Below are 22,383 nucleotides of genomic sequence, written 5' to 3'. Positions count from 1 at the left end.
TGTGTGTGTGCGTGAGACTAATATGCGGCATATATGTATTGAGAGAATCCACTGGTATGGAAGGCTTCAGGATGAGACCAAAAAAAACCCCCCAGAATTCGTCATTTCTATGAATGATTTCTGTTATGTAACAAAAATGTTAAGTAACCTTAATTAGTAGTTTCCTAAACATGTCATGCTCATATTTCATCCTAAAATCAAAAAAGAAAAGATAAATGATGAAGGAAATTTCTTTTTGTAGTTCCTAAGGGTTAAAGCATAGCTTGTCTTGAACTTTTCTATTAATCAAAGAATCCTAACAAAAATCATGGTTTCCACAAAAATATTAAGCAACACAGATTTTCAGACTGGTAATAACAAAAAATGTTTCTTGGGCACCAAATCAGCGCATTAAAATGATTTTTGAAGGATCATGAGACTGGAGTAATGACCATCACAGGAATTTAAAAAAAAAAAAATATATATATATTTATACTAAATTATAGGTTATTTTACATTATAATACTTAACAATTTCACTGTATTTTTTATCAAATAAATGAAGCCTTGGTGCGTGTAAGAGACTTCTCTCAAAGCTTTCTAAAAACGTCAAAACATGCAAAATATAATTTACATTTTTTTTTCATCACACAATATGTTAACAGCAAGTCATATTTTTTAAACATTTTTTGTTGTTGAAGTGTAATATTGTGCACAAAATGTACAAAATATGCAAGAACGTGTCCCTGTTTCTCCTAGTAGTTTTACCTGGTGCTGTTTCCAATTGTCTTATGTAAACCTTCTGTTTGTTTCTTTTTTCAGTGTTCAAGCAGATGATCGAATTCGCATTGAGAAACGAGAAAGCTCCATGTTTGAATACCCAACTGCAATGCAAATTATCAAAGACTTCTACAGAGACACCCCTAATCCAGCTGTAGGAACCCAAGAAAAAGGTAAATGGCTTTATCTTTGTCTCCTGTCTTTAATGTCTGATCTCCCGTCATCATGAGTCATCGGCTGGTCTTTAGGATAGAAATGTCTGCCCAAACTGATGTGCGGTCAGTGTTTAATTGAAAAATCATTCCCTGTAGGCAGAAGGGTGACAGATCAATGTCTGCTGTCCTTTAGGCTGGACATGTGTAGGACAAAAGGTGGTGGCTTTTCCTGGCAAGACGGGGGAGTAAATCACCTTTTTTGTCTAGTTCGGGATCCATTATTTGCACACCACTGACTCCCTCACCATCACTGAAGTTTTCTCTGATGCTCCTTGCTTTGTATCTCGGATGCAGCTTGATGCCACTTTGCATTGAAAAATGTTGACAAGCAGCAAGTCTTTAGTTTAATTATTGTCTCCAAACATCTTCTGTCATGTTTATTGAAGATAGGGATGTCAGGAGCACTGGTGCTTTAATGCCAAGTGGATTTTAAAATTCAAACAATGTAACAGTCCAGTTTTTCCATGGTATTTGTGGCAAAAACCAACAGTTGAAGATGACCACAAAGTTAAACCCGAAGGGGGAAAAAGTGGTGTAGGTAATTTAAATTAAGCTCAGGCTAATTACAAAGCTTCAGAATGGTTTCAGAATGGTTTCCCATAAAATTTCAACAAAGTGCCCCTCGGAGCTATGTTGCACATACGTGTGTGAAATTTGGTAGACATATATAACACCGATGCCTACAAAAAAAAAAGTCTGTTATTTTTTTATATACAGTGACGTTTTTGCCATTTTCAGGCTTTGTATTTAAACTAAATTCCTCCTAGAGATGTAAACAAATCAATACCAAATTTGGTCAGTCTAATCTAAAGCCTTTTGTGATGTTAAATTGCGAAGATCTAGAGTTTTCGTTGGAGGGTGTGTCTGTGGCAGCCTGACAAATGTTTTGCCATGAAACAGGTAGTTGTTATAATTCAGGCATACAATGTTCGATCTGCACCAATATACACCTGTTTGATAAGAGTCCTGTCCTAAACACATGCCCATGACCATATTCAGTTATAGTCATAGCGCCACCTGCTGGCAACAGGAAGTGGCATGTTTTATGCTGTAACAAACTCCTCCTAGAGATTTAATGACAACAACATTATATTTGGTCAGTCTAATCTAAAGGCCCTTGCGATGTTAAATTCGCAAAGATCTTGAGTTTTCGTTGAAGGGCTTGTCCATGGTACCCTGACTAAGTTCAGTGTTTCGCCATGGAAAAAGTAGTTGTTGTAACTCAGTCTATATTTACCACTTTAAATGCATATTGCTTTCCTAAAACCACCAGTTAGCGGTGAGCCCGGGTGCGAGGACCCTTTCAGCGCTGCTTGCAGCTTTAATATCTGATTTATATCAGTAGTTCTGTTTTACATTTTATGAGTTCTGCATTTTATTTTCATTTTCTGAATGTTTACTTTAACACTTTTAACTGCTGTTAGATAATTAAAACAATCCAAGCATTGTTTGCTTAAATTCTGCTTCTGTTTTTTTTTTCCTGCTGCTATTTTTTATTTTATTTATTTATTTTTTTTCATTACTGACTGCTTATTACTTGGGGAAAAATATTAGCAACATTTGCCTAATTAAGAAATCATTAAAGACTTTTTTTAAAATTTAATTAGTGTTTTTTTTAGATTTAATTTTTTATAGTTCTTTAAAGAACATAGATTTATGATGTCAAAATTGGTATTTAGAAATAATTATGAATTTCCATGATTTATATAGATTGCTTAAATATTAGTGTTGTGACCACCCTGAACAGACCTGTCAATAAATCTCTTTGTTTGCAGATTTGGTATTTGTGAATAGAAAGATTAGAAATCTTGACAGTGACAGACTACAATTTAAAGTATTTAAAAGTAAAAAATGCTCATCATGGCTGATTTTGTTTTATTTATTTATTTTTTAATAAGAAATGCAGTTAAAACTCATTTTCACACAAATTCAGAAATCCTGTTAACATGCTGACTGGGATCTCAAGAAACATTTATTACATTTTATAACATTTATTATGGTGTTTAAAACAGTTGTGCTGCCGCTTAATATTTTTGTTTTCAGGATTATTTGGTGGGTAACACTTTACAATAAAGTTCATTAGTCAACATTAACTATTGAGAACTACATTAGTTAACATGAACTAAGAATAAAAAATGTTTCTGTACCATTTATTAATCTTAATTAATGTTAATTTCAGCATTTACTAATGCATTATTAAAATCACAAGCTGTGAACAACTGTATTTTTGTTAACTAACATTAACAAAGATTAATATGATTGTAAAGCGCTTTGAGTGTACAGTAATACAGAGTGAAAGTGCTTTATAAATGCCTCATTCATTCATTCAATGAAAGTGTAATAAATGTACTATTCATTGTTCATTCATGTTAGTTAATACATTAAAGGGTTAGTTCACCCAAAAATGAAAATTAGCCCATGATTTACTCCCCCTTAAGGCATCCTAGGTGTATATGACTTCCTTCTTTCAGACGAATCCAATCAGAGTGATATAAAAAATTATCCTGGCACTTCCAAGCTCTATCATGGCAATAGGCAGGTGTTTCTCTTCATCAGTCCAAAACAAGCCCAACAAAGTGCATCCATCCATAATAAAAAGTGTCTCACACGGCTCCGGGGGGGTAAATAAAGGCCTCTTGTAGTGAAGTGATTCTTTTTTTGTAAGAAAAATATCTATATTTAAAATGTAATAATCATTTTTTTCTAGCTTGCGCTAACAGTTGTACATAGAAGCAACTCCAGGTGGATGACGTAGGACGTCAACGTTGCGTATGCGCCGCTCAGAAGTGACAAACACTGATGCGCAGTGGAGAGATCAAAACAAAACAACGGTCATGAATTAGAAGTATAAAACAAGGATTTGTAAAGAAAAATGTTGTGGGATTTTGATGTAAGCCAAGAGGAGAATGGTTTTCCTTTGCTAAAGTAAGGTAGCTTTGTTTCCTTTGCTCCCGTAAAAATTTTACGAGACTCGCGCATGCGCAACGCCGACATCCTATGTCATTCACCTGTAGCTGCATCTGTGCCTAACTGTTAGTGGAAGCTAGATTATAGTGATTACATACATTTTAAATATGGAAATTTTTCTTACCAAAAGGCGTAGCTTGATTTGCTACAGGAGGCCTTTATTCACCCCCCGGGGCCATGTGAGAGACACTTTATTGGACTTGTTTTGGACTGATGAAGAGAAACACCTGCTCATTGCATTATAAAACTTGAAGGAGCCAGAACAGTTTTTGATATAACCCTAAATGCATTCATTTGAAAGAAGGAAGTTATATACACCTAGGATATCATGAGGGTGAGTAAATAATAGGCTAATTTTAATTTTTGGTGGAGCTAACACTTTAAATAATGTTAATAAATTGCACCTTATTATGAAGTGTCACCATTTAATGAATAGAAAGTTTTAAAAAAAAATGATATATATATATATATATATATATATACATATACATATATATATATATATATATTTGAAATAGAAATCTAATAATCCAACATTAATTTTTTTTGCTGTCAATTTTGATCAATTTAAAAGATCAAATTGAAAGATCCCCAAACTGACCCCAAACTTTTGAATGGTAGTGTACACAGAAAGGCAGAACATTTTAAGAGGGTTTTCTGTCCAATTGTTTTTTCTGTAGAACTCTTATTTTTAAAATTTGGGCAGTAAGTTACTTACTAGAAACCACCCAAACCCCCCTGCACAGCAACACTCTGGCAACCATCTACAGCATCTACAGTTATTCTGACAAAAAAAAAAAAAAAAAAAAAAAGCCACCTAAGCTTGTTTTCTAGCCTTTTAAGGTTGATATTCCAGCCTGGCCGTACTGGTGTTCAGCTCGAAAACTGGCCCAAAATCCCTCCAAAAAGACAAAATAATAAGCGTAGAAGTTAAGCTTAGAAATTGCACATTTATGCTAAAAGCACAAAACATTAGTTAGTACAATTAAATAATATAGTGAATATGTTTTTACACTTTTTTTTTTTTTTTTTTCTTCGAAATAGGTTCCTACTCCCTCTGTATGGGTCTGGAGAGCCCGATTATTTGCTGTCTTGGTCCTGTGATCCAGTATCTGACTGAGTTCAAGCTTGAGAAGATTTTACTGTGTTCCAGGTATAGTTTAGCCAAAAATGAAAATTCTGTCATCATTTGTCACCCTCATATTTGCTCCAAGCCCATATGACTTTCTTTATTCTGTTGAATGCAAAATGATTATTTACCATGAAAGTGAATCCAAAAATGACAAAAATAAGTTAAAGGTGGTCTATGTACATTTATCTATGAAATGTCCAAAGTCATTCACACCAAATTTTAAAAGAAAAACACAAGAATGTATAAATCTGATGACAGAAAAAAGGCAAATATCATTTTTGTGTATATCCTTTTTTCTGTTTTTCCCTTTGGTTTCTGTTTCTGTGAGTTTGGATTTGTGCTTTGACAGTGTTTGTTTTGTGGTAATCATGAATATTTGAATAATAATATAGCAAACTCAACAGAGTGTTAACTACTGTGTGTTTCCTGAATGAGTCAGTGTCTGCTACACATACACTTTCCTCTCTCGTTGGCTTTTGCTTCAGACACATTGATGAATCCAGTGGCATAGTGTGAACCTATTAGGAGACAAACTCCTATTGTTTTTCATCCTTACCTAAAGCAGACACATCTCACACCTACTTTCATCAGGCACATAGGTATTAACAAGGGCCTTGGTTTATCCAAGTATAGCATAGCAGCGGGAAACAAAGCCAGATCTGAATCATGATGCTAGCAGAGTGTCACCCCTGATGTGTGAATGCTCAGAAACGTCCTGTAATTACAGACTGATTAAGCATGTTCTTTAAAGAAAAATAAGAGGCGTTGACCTCACTGGCTTTCTGAAAGGGCCTTAATTAACATGCATCATTAGCTGAAATAGGGCCTTGCTACCTAATAGCTTGTCATGACGGTGTATTGTTGGTAGTCTGACTTTTTTCAAAGATGTGAAAATGTGCAAAGATGTAATTATGAAGCTGGAGTTGTTCTTGCGGAAAGCACATTTTGGTTGTGTTGTGATGTTTGCAGCTCATTCAAGAGGCTGTCGAGTGACGCTGACCATATGCAGCTCAATGCTGCTACCATGAAGAACCTCGAAATCCTCTGCAACCAGGTCAGTCAAACTGATTAAAATATGGATTATTGAATAATATACACAAACAGTTGTACTGTTTACACCTAATACTAACATCCATCCTGGGTTTTCTGATGATCACTTATGCTCAGCTATTAAACATTTCCATTTACATAACACGTCTAAAATAATTGTTCAGAGATAATTTATGATTGGATTTTGTTAAAAGGAGTGTCTGCTTTTATGACTACATGCATCAGTGCCACCTAAAATTTGTAAAAAAAAAAATAAATAAATAAAAAAAAGCCTCTAAAATAGCTTGCTCTACCATTTTTTTTATTCTATCTGTTTTCTTTTATTTATTATATAATTTAAAAAAACTTTGCTATGTAGACTTGTCATAGCACCTACATATCATTGCTCTTTTGTTGATTTTGATTGCTTCCATTGTCCTCATTTTTAAGTCGCTTTGGATAAAAACATCTGCTAAATGACTAAATGTAAATATTTCGAATTAATTAAAATTAATAAAAAACTATAAAATTAAACTTTTACAAATTAAATGTGTTAAACAGTACATTTGTATAAACTTACAATCATGTACGGACTGTCAGATGTTCCTCTCCTGAAGCTCAAGACTTTTTTTGAAATAGGGGTCAACCGATTATTGGTGCGTATATTAAGTATTTTTATGGTTATCGGTATCCCTCATTTTCAAAACCGATTTACCGATAAAATTATTTAAAGGGGTGCTATTATGCATTTTCGCTTTTTGAACTTTAGTCAGTGTGTGGTGTGTATCTTTGGGCATAAAAAAAGATCTACAAAGTTACAAATCTCAAAGTCCACTCCAAAAGGAGATATTTAGTTTTTAAAAAAATCTCTTTTCAAGAACTGCAACGAACGGCTCCTTTGGACTACAACATTTGTTTTCTGCATGCAATGATGTCACAACGCAGTCTATTAGAATATCGTTAAATTAAATCCCATCAACGAAAATGGAAATTGTTGGAGGGAGGGTAGGGACAAGGTGGGGGATTAGCCTAACCTTAGTGATGCAGCATGGAGAACCGCTTCAACGAGCTGCAGCGCCGTGGGTATAAACACAAGCACTGACTAGAGTGGCAGCTTCAGAGCTGTAAAGCAGACGTGTGCAGTCCAGGTAGTCGAAACACATGCTGAAGCCACAATCTACTCCGGTTGCCGCGCCGGAGCTGTAACGTGCCGCGGACGTGTGCAGTGTGTGGTAAGAAATTTATTCATCATACAGAGTAGATAGCTTCACTTATAACGCAAGTGTTTTTTATGCATAAACTTGCACTAGAATAGGCTAGGCTAATCAGTGATGATCTTTTTTGATAATGTTAGGCCGCTTTTAGCCTTATGTTGAAGCTGGTTTTGGGCAATGTAGCACGATAATGAGCACGAAAATATCATGTATTGGCGATCTCGCAGGCGGGCCTTCATCTCGCAGGCTGACGATAGGACCCAACACTGCTGTAGCATATTGTTTACTCACCCTCCATGCATCTGGCACCCTGGCACTCCCAAGCTTTAGAATGGCATAGATGGGTGTTTGTCTTTATCAGTCCAAAACAAGTCCTATAATATGTATCCATCCATAATAAAAAGTGCCTCACACGCCTCCTGTAGCGAATCGATGTGTTTTTGTAAGAAAAATATCCATATTTAAAACGTAAGAATCACTTTAATCTAGCTTGCGCTAACAGTTGTACACAGAACTTGCTTCTTTGATAAGGGGCGTGGCAGTACTGAAATACCGTCTAAGCTGTTTGCCAATCGCAACGCAGTGGGGCAGCTAACCAATCACAACACATTTGGTTTTTTGAAAGGCGGGCCTTCATTAAACCCGGAACTAATCGAGTCTTATGAGCCAGGCTGGGAGAAATGTATTGTAATATTGTATATTATGTTAAAAATAATGCGTAACCACCAAGCATGAAAGCATGTTCTAGTACCCCCCCAAAACAAAATCGAGACTTTGTAAAAGAGCATAATGGGACCCATTTAAAAGCATTTAAAGAAAGTTTTTGTCAGAGCCCCTGTTATTCTTAATTTTGACATTAATTTTCATTTTTACACCAGACATATACAGTGCACAGCATGAATGAGTACACCCCCTCTAAAACTTAACAAATTCAGCAATTACTCTTTGCTTAGAAGACATGTTAGGGTTCTTTGGAAATATAATTTTCCAACAAGCCTGCTTGATCAATTACCAAAGAAGAATGTCAAAATTATTCAGCAAAATAAGATTTTCTTATTAAAGTGATAAAATTTTGTGTTGCAAAAATGAGTACACCCCCCTGAAAGTTACTAAATATAAACAAAAAAAAAAAGGGTATAGGTTTAAGGCTATTTTTGAGGTAAGTGTATTGAACTAAAACTTTTACAGACAAATAATTTCCTGACAGTTAAAAGTCTTATAGCCTACTGAATCATACTCAGAATTAATGCTGGTAGCAATGGAACCACATGGGAAAGAACTGCCAGGTGACTTATTACTTAGCATAAAAGAGGACAATGGTACAAGATGAATACCAAATTATAATTTTAAGTGTGAAAATATAGCAGAAGTAGCGCTGACATTCAAAAACAATGGACTTGTGACAAGGCTCCTGAAGTAATCAGGTCTTCACTTTAAGTTTTCGTTTGACATGCATGGTTGTTGTCACCACTAGAATTACCTACTGTAGCCAAAGCACAATAAACTCATTTAACCTCTTGCAAGGCCCATATTTACAAAATCTAGAATTCTGGGAATCCATACTCTGGTCTCAAGAGATTAAGTCAATCATTTCAGATCCAAAAGCATCCAAAATGTTCTGGTGTTGCTAGAGGAGGAGTACAGTGAGAAGTGCATGGTACCCACAGTGACGTTCAGTGGTAGTAAAGCTCTTATATAGGGATGTGTGAGTGCTGAAGGTGTGAGGGAGTTGTGTTTTATCAGTGCTATCATGAATTCACACATCACTGTGTGATGTAATACAAAAACTTGAAACAGATGATGCTACCCTCCCCTAATTCCATACATTATTGGGCATTTTTTCAGCATGATAATGAAGATATTCCATCTCAAAAGGTAAAAATCCTTCAGTGAACATGCATTTCACTCAGTCTTAATGCTCTTGAGCAGCTGTGGGGGATTCTGTAGAGATGAGCTGAGCAAAACTCCCCATTAAAGACCAGGGAATTTAAGGAGGTCGTCCTCCAGGAGTTAAACAGGACACATGTGAAAATTTTCATGAAGTTGTACGCTCAGTGCCAAGAAGGTCAGAATCGGTCAACTTGATCTGTAATCGATATCGGCACTGGCCCTGAAAAACATGACCCCCCCATCCCCCCACCCCACACACACCATCTTTTCACTCAACTTATGTTGCACTGATAAAAAAAAATGTAAGTTAAAAAAAAAAATTTTTTTTTTTTTTTTAGTGGTCTTAATTATGAAGTCTTTAAATGAAATTATAAATATTAAATATATGTACACTAATCGCTGAAACTCAGATTTTCAATTTCACAGTAGATCAAGCTGAATGATTATAATTGTGGCAAATAAAATGATGTAAGATCAGTAAAATTAGATTAAAAATTAGTAATGCTGCAGTAACTATGGGCCTTCTGTCAGGTTTGTCAATGGATGAATGTCAGTATTAGGCATATTTGCAGAACAAATATCCATTTGACAATTTTTGTCAGATGTGGACTGAAGGTAATCCAACTCAATTTTGGTGAAGATCAGACAAAATTTCTATAAGGATTATTACTAAAATCACATTTTTTTTCAGTAGTAAAAAGCACACCTCGTTTGCTTATGTTGAAACACGTCGTCCATTACAACGAACATCACATAGACTGATTTAATATAACCTCTCTGCTTCGCTTTAAAATGTCTTTTTATGTAGCATTAGGATGTAAATGTAACAACATAATATCTTTATGCCATTTTCTCTGCCCTTGTGTCACAGGCAGCCTGGATAATAATATGAGTGTTTGTGTTTTGTTAACCAGGTGATTTATCTATTATCTAGGATGTTGGTTTGAATTTCATGATTTACTTTTCATGGCTGTCAGACCACAGGTTCAGTAAAAGGCAGTCTGCTCTGGGTTCTGGATCACACTCAAACTGCATTTGGGAAGAGACTGTTAAGAAAGTGGGTGAGCCAGCCACTGAAGTCTGTGATGTGAGTCATTATTTCATTTTATTATTCAGTGATTACTGTGAATGCTAGTATGGAAGATACAGAGTGTTTTTCAGTGTTGAATAGAAGTGGCATAGCCAGATCCTCACTATACCACCACAGATGATATTGAGCTCGGAGCCTAGGTTAATCCAAGTCCTTGAATATTTTGAAAGTAGAGGAACTTTGGACCCCTGATTTCAGTCACTGGTGGGATTACAGCTCTGGCTCAACTAAAAAATCCCCCTTGGATTATGAGAAAATACTACTGCATATATAAATAGACAAATTTAATCAGAGATTTCGTTTTTTTGGTTATTACTCAAATTCAATATTTATGTTTTATCTCCCTAAAATTAAATTGGCAAGGCACTGATGCCATCTTTATATGCTTTTTAATGGGTGTGGGGGATTGTTTGGATATGTGTGTGATTTAACGCATGCTTGCAAAAAATCAGATTATGTTTGTGGAGAATAAATAAATATATAAATATTTGATTCCATATAACAATCTTAATCTTAAATCCACATATTTTCCTGCCAAACCTCTTAACAGACATGTCGGGGAGCATTTTTGAATTGAGACTTTCATGCTATTGAATGTGAATTTCCATGGAAATGTTGGTGTTTTGTCTGCGGAAGGACTGGGCAATGCAGTTAGATCAGGAAATTATCTCTTTACCAGCCTCATAAATACCATTCAGAAGTTTGGGGTCAGTTTTTACGTTAATTATTATTTGTATTCAGCAAAAATGTATTAAAATGATCCAAAGTGACAGTAGAGACAATTTCCACAAATTCCAGACATCTTTGATCTTTTGAACATTCTGTTTATCAAAGAATCCTGAAAAAAAACCTTTATCACTTTTTCCACAAAAATATTAACATGTCAACATGTCAACATGGATAATAATAAGAAATGTTTAACTTTTTAATGTTTTTTAAATAGGACTTTTCTGCTCATCAAGGCTGCGTTTATTTGATTAAAAATACAGAAAAAAAATATATATTTTGAAATATTTTTGCCATTTAAAATAGTGGTTTTCTATTTTAGTATACTTTAAATAAGAATTTATTCCTGTGATGCAAAGCTGAATTTTCAGCACCATTACTCAAGTCTTCAGTGTCAAATAATCCTTCAGAAATCATTCTAATATGATGATTTATTTTCAATGTTGAAAATAGTTGTGCTATGTTTTTTGGAACCTGTAATACTTTTTTTCAGGATTTTTTGATGAATAAAATGTCAAAAAGAACAGCATTTATTTAAAAAAATAGAAATCTTTTGTAACAATATACACTACCGTTCAAAGTTTGGGATCAGGTTTTTTTTTTTCTTTCTTTCTTTGTTTAAAAAAAATACTTTTATTCAGCAAGGATGTGTTAAATTGCTCAAAAGTGATAGTAAAGACTTGCATTGTTAGAAAATATTTCTATTTTGAATAAATGCTGTTCTTTTAAACTTTTTATTCATCAAAGAATCCTGAAAAAAGTATCACAGTTTCCAAAAAAAATATTAAGCAGCACAACTGTTTCCAACCTTGATAATAAATCAACATATTAGAAGGATTTCCGAAGGATTGTGTGACACTGAAGACTGGATAAATGATGCTACTTTGCATCACAGATGCTTTGCATCACAGAAATAAATTATATTTTAAAGTATGTTAAAATAGAAAATCACTATTTTAAACTGATATTTTTGATCAAATAAATGGAACTTTGATAAGCATAAGAGACTTCTTTAAAAAGCATTAAAAATCTTATATACCCCAAACTTTTAAACGGCAGTGTATATTTACTTATAATACTAACTAAACTAAACAACTAAAAAACATTATATCATTATAACTAAAAAAGCAAGACCAAAGTGCGCTGGAATTCAGTGGTATCAAAAGACATTTTCTGCTGCAAAATGTAATGACTTTCTTTTCCAAACATTTTTCAAAATGCCTTTTGATACCACTGATGTCCAACACATTTTTAGTCATATGCTTTTATGAAGTAAAATGAAGCAATGAAGTAAACCCATTCTCTCAAAACAGAAACACACCTGTCAACTATTTTACAGTTTATAGGCTTAATTAAAAGAAACTGTTTCTTTGGTATAGTAACCCAGAAATGTCTTTATTTTCTGCATTTCATCACAGCTGTATTATACAGCGTAAAAGAACAGTGCGATCAGCTGATAGTTACAATACGGGTCTTATTTTGTTCCAATGGTTTATCTGGTATGTGTACATAGCATCTGTTGACTAATTCCTACAATCCCTACTGATTTGCTTGCTTCCGTTTATACTATTTTTCAAATCTCTCTCTTTCTCTCTCAGTGATATCCAGGCTCGACAGGAGGCAGTAGCAGAAATTTTATCTTCTGAGTCCAGTGTCCTTCCCTCACTCCAGTCTTTGCTAACTCGTCTACCTGACCTCGAGAGAGGACTTTGCAGTATCTACCACAAAAAAGTAAAGCCTAAACAAAAGTTTTGCCTAAACAATCAGTATCTGTTTAAAACAATTTTTACTGCACAGATCCAACAAGAATCCACTCCTTTTCATTCGCAATTCAAAATTAGTTTGATGAAGAATATATTTTAGGCTGTAGTGGCCATGGTGACGCTAAACGTGTCTGTCATGTTCTGTCTGAAAATGAAAACCTCTCAAGACCAGAATTTATTTTAGCTGATGGAAAGTTCTATATTTTCCCTGCTTTTTTCATTCCATTTGTTTCTGGAATCAGGCAGGAGGTTGAAGGGAAGGTGCTTAATGGTGTGTTTCTGTTGAATGGCTCTATTAGCATAATGACAAGAGTGGGAGCAGGAATGGGAATGATTATTGTTTTGCAGAGACAGAAGGTCCTCATTAACCCTGCCTCACCTGCCTGTTTCTGTCATCTCATTGTCCTTCATTTTTATAAACACACATTCATCAAAAACTAAATTTACAGTTCATGAAACAAAACATGTTAAAGGTATTAGTTTTGGGCTAAAACATAACTGGAGATCGTTAAATATCCAGAATGAAACTTAATACTGACCTCTGTATTTAAGCATTTTTGTGGGTTTTTTTCTGTTGTTAGACTGTCAAAGCGAGACTTCCATCGTAAATGAAACGATTGTACTGTAATAAGGGTCAGAAAGTTTTTGCGTAGACCTACAGGGGACTTTCACACTGTTTTTAATGAACACAGAGAGTGGATATGTATTGCCTCATTATGTTTAGTAGGAATGACTAACGTTGAGCCTTTGGGAAAATGGGCTTGATGTTTATAAACATACACAAGATCAAGCAGAGATTTAATTGGCTCCTTGGTGCTTACTGTCATCAAAATATGGAAATTACAGATTGCATACGCATGAGCCATTGCGTTTGACATATAATGATTAATGATGCCCAGCACTAAGTTACAACTAAGCATTTCATATTTCGTCTAGTAATCGATAGGTTTTCTTTAATGCGTAATGAAGTAAAGCACCATAAAGGAAATTTGCTTGTTATTCTTAGTCTAGACTTCATATCTTAAAAATTTACTCTTTATTATATAGAGTGCTGTCTGGCTCACAAAGAATTAGATCGTAAAATTACATTTTATGAAATGTAACCTTTTGAAATTGCATTGCAGCTCATATTGACGTTTAAGTTTCCAGCCCAAACACACCGTTCATTGAAACTAATCTGCAAAAATAATTTGTTCTGTACTTCCACTACATTGAATGCGTTTAAACGCATGCTTGCGTGACCACCCACGTTTACTGCATTGATTGTTTTCTAAACCTGTCAGTGTTTTGAAGAGCTTGCAAAGAGGCTGTTAATTGAACCTGGAGGAAAGTAGCATGATGTAAAATTGATATGACCCCTCCATTACAATACAATGTGTAATTCACTATATTTTAAAGACATGTTTTTCTGTTTATTTTCTGTCCTGTAAGTGCTCTACTCAGGAATTTTACGTCATTACCAGCACTCTCTCTCGCCTGAGTGCTGAGCTTCAAGCCCTCATGCCTGCCATCCAATCACAGCTCAGCTCTGCCCTTCTAAAGAACCTCCTATTGGACACACCTCAGCTTCTAAGCCTCGCCCACAACTTCTTAAAAGTACTGGATGAGAAAGCTGCAAAGTGAGTTAAAGCTTTAAGCATTTTGACTTTATGAATATTCACCTAAACCTGTCTTTTTCCAAATCCGTATATAACAAGTATATAGCAATATATTTTTTTCAGTTTGATGAAAATTTGCTTTTATTCTATATGTAGCTTTTCTGGTTAACTATCTCTTAAACTTATCCTTTTAGGATAGGTAATAAGACAGAGATGTTTGTGGATCTGACTGACTTCCCAGTGATCCGGAACAGAAAAGAGGAAATCCGGAGTGTCCTATCAGACATAATGGAGCATCGGCGAGAGGTTCGCCTGGTGTTAAAAAACCCATCTTTGGACTACACCACAGTGTCTGGCCAGCAGGTAATAAACATCAAGGGTCTTTTCTTATTAAAGGGATGATCACCCAAAAATGAATGAATATTTACTCCCATAAGACCTTCGTTCATCTTCGAAAAACAAATTAAAATATGCTTGATGAAATCCGAGAGCTTTCTGACCCTGCATAGACAGCAATACACGTTCAAGGCCTAGAAAAGTAGTAAGAACATGTTAAAATAGTCCATGTGACGTCATGTGAACCTTAATTTATGAAACTATGCAAATACTTTATTCAACAATTTCTTCTCTTCCGTGTCACTCTCCGCTTCGTGTTCACAAGATTACCATGACGCATGCTTGTGTATTAATTTGTGTTCTGAAGATGAACAAAGGTCTTATGAGTTTGAAACATATTTCATTTTAAGATGAACTATCCTTTTAAAGGGGTCATCGGATGCCTATTTTCCACAAGTTGATATGATTCTTTAGGGTCTTAATGAAAAGTCTGTAATATACTTTGGTTAAAAATTCTCAATAGTAGTGTAAAACAACACCCTTTTTACCTTGTCAAAATGAGCTCTGCAAAAATCATCCCATTCTGAGGGATTGTTCCTTTAAATGCAAATGAACTCCGCTCGTCCGGCCCCAGCTCGCTTCTCTCTGCTGCTCTGAGAGATTGTTACTTTAGCTGCATTTAGCATGTTTAGCTGCGAAACTTGCTAACTAGCACATTATTATGAAAGGTCATTGCAGAGATTCATAAAAAAACCATATACTCACTTCTGCTGTAGGTGAAGCTGGATTACGAGTGATTCGCACGAACATAGACGCGTTTATGTCAATCGGGAGTCACATTCCCTTCACAAACAAATGTTATCCACTGCATCTTCAGCGGCTCAGATGTCGGGAGTAATTGACGACCACTATGTTTATTATTACGTCCAGCAACACAACACCTCAGTCGCTCAGTCGGAGATATTCTTGTCTAACTTACATCCCTGCTCCGGCATCAAAACAATGGAGGTCGAACTGTTACAACTGGTCTGAAGTAAGACACTCATGTCAGTCATTGTGGGAGTGGCCTCTGTCGGTGTGACGCCACACCTACAGGCATCTCAGAATGGCTCGATTTGAAAAAGAGGATATTATTTTTACAGATTAATTAAAAACCACTGCATAGGGTGGATTTGTATATACACTGCCAACACACATTAATGTTCAAACAACATGTAAAAGTGAAGTTTGCATCCGATAACCCCTTTAAAGAGTTTCAGGAACTGAGCACCAAAGCTATTTTAACACCTGGTACTTTCCATAAATCAAACATTTTCTTTTATTTATGGCTAGCTTGTTTTGCTCACTAACTAGATAAAGCCTACTGAGAAATAGGTTAGTTTAGAATTTTTCACACTGAGGACAACTGAGGGACTCATATGCAACTATTACAGATTGTTCAAACACTCACTGATGCTTCAGAAGGAAACACAATGCATTAAGAGTCAGGGGTGTAAACTTTTAAACAGAATGAAGATGTGTACATTTTTCTTATTTTACCTAAATATCATATAATTTTTTCATTTAGTACTGCCCTTCAGAAGCTACAGAGGATACATGTTTCACAGAAGACAAAATAAGTTAAATTTACTTACTCTTTAATGCACTGTTTTTCCTTCTGGAGCATCAGTGAGCATTTGAACCTTCTTTAATAGTTGCATATGAGTCCCTCAGTTGTCTTCATTGTGAAAAGATGGATCTCAAAATCATACAGTCATTGTTGGAAAGGGTTCAAATACACAAAAATGCTGAAAACCTAAGAATTTGTGGGATCCGAAGGATTTTTCTGAAAAACAGCAGGCAGTTTAACTTTAACAAACAAGGGACTCATTAACAAATATTACTAAACAAAAACAAAACAAAAAAACACACACACACAGTTGTGAATCTTTTAGGTAACAACACAGTATTAAGAATTAAGTGTATGTAAACTTCTGAACAGGGTAATGTTTATAAATTCATCTAATATTTTCTCTAGTGGACCTTATGTAAACATCTTTTATGTGAAATATCTTATTCAGGTCAGTACTAAATAAAAAATAACATGCATTTTGCATGATCCCTCTTATTTTGGTAAAATAATTAACATTTTGCAGATTCTGCAAGGTGTACAATATGTGAACTTTTGACTTCAACTGTATCTTAAAATGTATTGAGAAAAAAAAAAATCAAACCCCCCAGCAAGTTTTTTTTTTTTCCACCTCCACTTTTTCCAAACCAGAGGCCTGGGCATCTCTGCTGTATGTGATGCATTGGAGAACACCAAGATCTAGGGCTGTCAACGATTAATCGCGATTAATTGCATACAAAATAAAAGTTTAAGTCTGCCTAATATATGTGTGTGTACTGTGTGCAATTATTACGTATATATAAATACACACAAATTAATGTGTATGTATGTGTATATATATATATATATATATATATATATATATATATATATATATATATATATATATATGAGAAATATGTTATTAATACACAAAATGATTTTATTTATATATAATATAAATTATATAAAAATTATAATAAATACATATGCTTGTAAATATTTCTTAAATATATACATGAATGTGTTTGTATTTATATATACATAATAATTATACACAGTACACACACATACATTAGGCAAACTCAAACTTTTATTTTGTATGCGATTAATCGCGATTAATCGTTGACAGCCCTACCAAGATCTCATATCAGGTGCCTCTAATTATATGACATTATTTGCTTGTACCAAACCAAATTACTATCTATTCTACATCGTACAACCTGGCAAAAGCCATTTTACTTATTTTATTCTGTTGTAGATATACTGTTGAGTACTCCCTTGCTAGAAGTTGACACCTACAAGGAGAGGGTCTGAAATGTTGCGGTTTGTATGCAGCTCCACATCTGTTTCTCCATCTGCTCACTGTTGCCATTCTCTCATGAATACGCAACAGTTTTTCCATCTCAGAGTATAGACTCCAGCCATCCTTCTTTCTCCCACCATCTCTAGCTAGAGTTTAACATCGCTACGACTTTGACTATCAGCATGAAGTCTGGTCCACTTGGCGTATTAATCTGGCTGAGAACCACGCAAAGAGAGTATGGCTGACAATTACTTGCTGTATTTTTTACATATCAGTGATGGGAATAACGGCGTTATAAGTAGACAGCATTACTAATGGCATTACTTTTTTCAGTAGTGAATAATCAAACAAATTGCTGTTTCCTCCGTTACAGCACACTTACCGTTACTGATAATAAAATGTGGCGTTACTATAATTGAACTGAAGTGGTTTTCATCCGAATTAGCTCTCTCTCAGGTATAGAACCTGCAAACCTGTGCATCGTGTTGCATTCTTTCTTCGCAAATTGTGGCTTATTCCTCTCAGTGCGTCTTCCAGAAACAAAAGTAGTCTGGATGAACTTGATAAATGTTCATGTTTGTTTACGGAGGCGATGTGGGCGTTTACCTACATGTCCGTGCATCTCACAAGGATGTTTAAAATTTGAAAAGCATAGCTCAGGTTGTTTTATTTACATGTCTGTGAAGAGAGGTGCCGGAGACCAAGACAGCAGAGAGCGCACCCTTTTTATTTTCTTTATTTCACAAAAGCATATTGTTTTGATGTTGTTATAACTATACACAAAAGTAGACCCTTTGCAGTTTTAAAGTGTATAATGTTTTATTCGCTAATTTAAAGGGCATCCAAATTATTTGACTTTTTTTTTTTTTTTTTTTATTAAATGTAACACAGTAGTTTCTTTCTCTGGTAATTAGTTAATTTTATAATGATGTAATTTACTATTTGTAAAAAGTAACTATAACTAATTACTTTTTTAAAGTAACATGCCCAACACTAAACAGACTTTTTCCACTTTGTTATCTGAGTGCCTGCACCTTAAAGGGACAGTTCACACTAAAATTAAAATTCCGTCATTAAATACTCACCCTCATGTCATTCCGAACCTGTGAGACCTTAATTCATCTTCGGAACAAAAATGGATATTTTTGATGAAGTCTGAGAGCTTTCTGACCCTGCATAGACAGCAATGCAACTATTTTACACAGTCTACAAAAATTGACGACAATATTTTTTTTGTTTTGTTTTGTTTTCCGCAGTTTCTCATTGAAGTAAAGAACAGTATGTCATCTATAGTCCCGGCAGACTGGGTCAAAATCAACAGGTGGGCACCATTGTTGACAAATTTGATCACTTGCTTCCTAAAAAAAACCTATGTACCAGATCTTAAAAGAGCCTCTGCCAAATGGTTCTTTTGTCATATAAATGCATCTCTAAGTTCCTGTTTTATTTACCTTATTTGTAACATAAGAACAGGTCTAGCCATTTGTAACTTGAATGTGTGAAGCTTCTAATGTTAGCTGCAACCATTTATTCTAGTTATTTTAGTCCGTCAAACTGCTTAATATTGCAAACTGGTATGTATCGTAATATGATTTTAATTTCTTATCATAATTATGCACATGCCTGTTTGTAATGCAAAAAGTTTACTGTTAACTGCACTTTCTTATTATTCTAGTTAACTAGGTTCACAGGAAATAGCTTGCTTCTGCATTAAAAAAAATAAGGTTGATGCAAACAACTTGTAGCATTTAAACGTCTGCTTTTCATCCCCAGCACTAAGGTTGTGGGCCGCTATCACACTCCATTCATTGTGGAGAAACATCGGCGCCTGCAGCAACTACGAGAGCAGCTGGTTATTGACTGCAATCACGAGTGGATCAACTTCCTTCAGTATGTAGCTTTGAAATATGACAAAATCATTTTTAATTGCAGCCCTGTTGACTTGTTGAGATGCTTTGAGTGTTTTGTTTCAGTATAGACTTTGAAATCAGGAAGCTGCTGTGTAGTAATTTAATCATATAAAATGCATTTTATCCTGTCACTTTCTGACCCGGCAGCGCTCTTTCTCTCTTTCTCAATAGCCTTCTCTCTCTCTCTCTCTCTCTCTCTCTTGTTGTTTTTTTTTTTTTTTTTTTTTTTTTTTTTTTGTCATGTGTAGGCTATTTGGGGACCATTACTACATCCTGAGGAAAGCAGTGTGTCACCTAGCAACCATGGACTGCCTCTTCTCATTGGCTCAGGTTGCTAAAGAAAATAATTACTGCAGGTGTGGTAATGAAGTTGCCTTTTTATTCCTGTATTCTCTGCTGACTTCCTGTCATCTCTCATATTTCAAACCTAATCATGTGCATGAGCGTGCATGTTCTCTCATAAATTACCTAATTCATCAAGTTAAATATACTAACCTTTGTTTCCAGGGTCTGACTTTAGTCTTGTATTCTTTTTGAACATTCAGAAATCAGATACGTGCAGTTCTGGGAGCCATTGTGGGGACTTTTCCCAGTCTTAAAGTTTTTTTTTTTTTTTTTTTTTTTTTTTTTGGCATACTAAAGTGCAATAAAATCAGTCATTTCTGAGCATATACAAAGAAGCTCTACTCCTCTTTTGTGTTTGGTGAGATGCGCATAAAGCATCTTACATAAGCTTTCATAGATGAACGAGAGTAAGGGGACCCTGGAGCCCCCACATCTCCGTCTCTCCCTGGCCCGAATTGAGTCCAACAGTAGGATGAATCCCACCCCCATGCAGTATAGAGCCCACTCCATATCCTTCTGACAGTCTGTGTGGGGGAGTGGATTTGACTTTGAAAGCAGAGGTTTCCGCCAACTACTCCCCCTCTGCTCCTTACCGCCTCCCCCTCCCGCCTGTTCTGCAGAGCACCAGAGCTTATCCGCTCCCTCTGGACTCTTCAAAAGTGTGTTGAGCTGATACCATAAATTCCAACTCTTATATGTAAGGTGTTGTGCCAAAATGGTGTTTGCAAACTTTATGTTGGCAAATTCATTGAATGATTTTTTTTTTTTTTGTCAGCTCATCTAATTATAAATACTCATCTTTATTGGTGTCTTTTTTTTTTTTTTGCATGTCCTGAGTATAGGCCTGAGGTTCTTGAGGAGAAGAGTCAGATTTTGATCACGGCAGGCAAGCATCCGGTCATCACCTCGCTGATGGGAGATCAGGATCAATATGTCCCCAATGACACTCACTTACAGGTGACACCCTTTTTACTACTGTTATTGCTTCTTAATGGATTAGTTGACTCAGAATTAGAATTTTCTCACCCTCATGCTTCCTCAAACCTGTATGAATTTCTTATTTTCTGTGCAACACAAAATGACATTTTTGAATATGTTTAATGTTTAAATGTTTAAAGCTCCAAAAGGACACAAAAGCAGCATGAAAGTATCATGAAATTACAAGTGAAAGTATCATGAAGTATAAAAAAAAATCTAAATAACTGTGGATTACAGATATTAGACACACAAAACTAGTAGAGATGCACCGAAATTTCGGCTGCAAAATGGCATTTTTGGTTTTTGGTTGAAAGAGGAAATCAGCCGGAAATATGAGCCAAAAATATATGGCACACTGCACCACCCATCAGTGTTCAGCACATAGGTTTCACTCTCCTTCTAACTCCTCCTTCACTGTGCGGTTCTATTAATTCTGCGTTCCCGGCTCGTGCGAGTACCGCTCACGCTTACCGGAAAAGCAAAGTCTGCAAAAGTTGCATAGAACTGAATAAAAAGAATATATGTAAGGGATAATCAATGGTTTGCCGTGCATTAAAGGATTTTAAATGCATGACGTGGAGGCAAAGAGTGTGTCAATTAAAGCAGAGCATTAATATAGAATGGTGATTAAACTGATTTGGAACTACCTGTGCATTGAATGGTTTTACTGCATACCTGCCAGCAAATATTCATATTATTTAATACAATAATTAATTATTAGAAAAGCATTTTTGGTTTTGGTTTTTGGTTTGGCCAAGTGCATCCAGAATTTTTGATTTTGGTTTGAGCCTGTATTTTTCATTTCTGTGCATCTTTAAAAACTAGATTATGTACATTTTCTGAAGAAAATGTGAGTGGTGCTTTCCATGGCAAAGCTCAGCATGGTGCAGTTAGTTAGGCCCATTTTTTTTTTAAAACAATTATTTAGGGTTTTAGCGTCTTTTAGCATTTAGCTTATCAGTATTAACATGTAGCTGTTCACTGTTAGCATGTGTAGCATGTTGGAAGTCCTGTTTGCTACTAGAGATGTTCCGATACCCTTTTTCCCTTCCCGATACCTGGGCTTAGGGTATCAGCCAATACTGAGTACTGATCCGATACCTGGGTGTGTATACAGCTGTAGATACTACTGTATGTACTAATGTTACATATTCTTTTTAATATGCCAATAAAAGTACCACAAGCTTTCTTTAAAATTATGCAAAGTAGCATCTACTGGGATTTCTAACAGTTCAATTCTCTCAATTATGCATTCGTTGCATCCTCAATTTCAAGAACACACCCGGGCGCTTTCATGTCTCCTTTGTAATTGTGTTCTTGAGTATTGGAATCCGACTTTGACGGTTAATGATGACATAGAGCGAGAAAACAGGGATGCAAGATCGCATAAGAACACATATTGAGAAACGGCCTATGTCCATGATAAACAACGGAAAACTATTCTGAGTCAGTGTCACAAAGATCCTGACTCGCAGTCTCCTCTTTGGATGCGCCTTTAGAGAGAAATGCATCTTTACTGATTACATACTGAGTTTTTG

The 22,383-nt window shown here is 35.3% G+C and overlaps 1 protein-coding gene across 1 annotated transcript in view; it reads left to right on the top strand.

The window, feature by feature from the left end:
* The window catches only part of msh3 (mutS homolog 3 (E. coli)), a 74,597-nt gene that overhangs the window by 21,062 nt on the left and 31,152 nt on the right, over positions 1-22,383 (top strand). Inside the window, exons 9-19 of the mRNA XM_051108883.1 lie at positions 801-931; positions 4,985-5,093; positions 6,042-6,126; positions 10,183-10,292; positions 12,620-12,752; positions 14,216-14,403; positions 14,577-14,745; positions 18,869-18,933; positions 19,386-19,502; positions 19,771-19,878; positions 20,710-20,824. Coding sequence (XP_050964840.1) covers positions 801-931; positions 4,985-5,093; positions 6,042-6,126; positions 10,183-10,292; positions 12,620-12,752; positions 14,216-14,403; positions 14,577-14,745; positions 18,869-18,933; positions 19,386-19,502; positions 19,771-19,878; positions 20,710-20,824 — 1,330 coding nt within the window. The remainder of the gene's footprint in view (positions 1-800; positions 932-4,984; positions 5,094-6,041; positions 6,127-10,182; positions 10,293-12,619; positions 12,753-14,215; positions 14,404-14,576; positions 14,746-18,868; positions 18,934-19,385; positions 19,503-19,770; positions 19,879-20,709; positions 20,825-22,383) is intronic.

This window comes from Labeo rohita, chromosome 5 (assembly GCF_022985175.1).
Source record: "Labeo rohita strain BAU-BD-2019 chromosome 5, IGBB_LRoh.1.0, whole genome shotgun sequence".
In the NCBI taxonomy this organism is placed as follows: Eukaryota; Metazoa; Chordata; class Actinopteri; order Cypriniformes; family Cyprinidae; genus Labeo; species Labeo rohita.
This window is presented reverse-complemented; position numbering and strand designations above follow the sequence as displayed.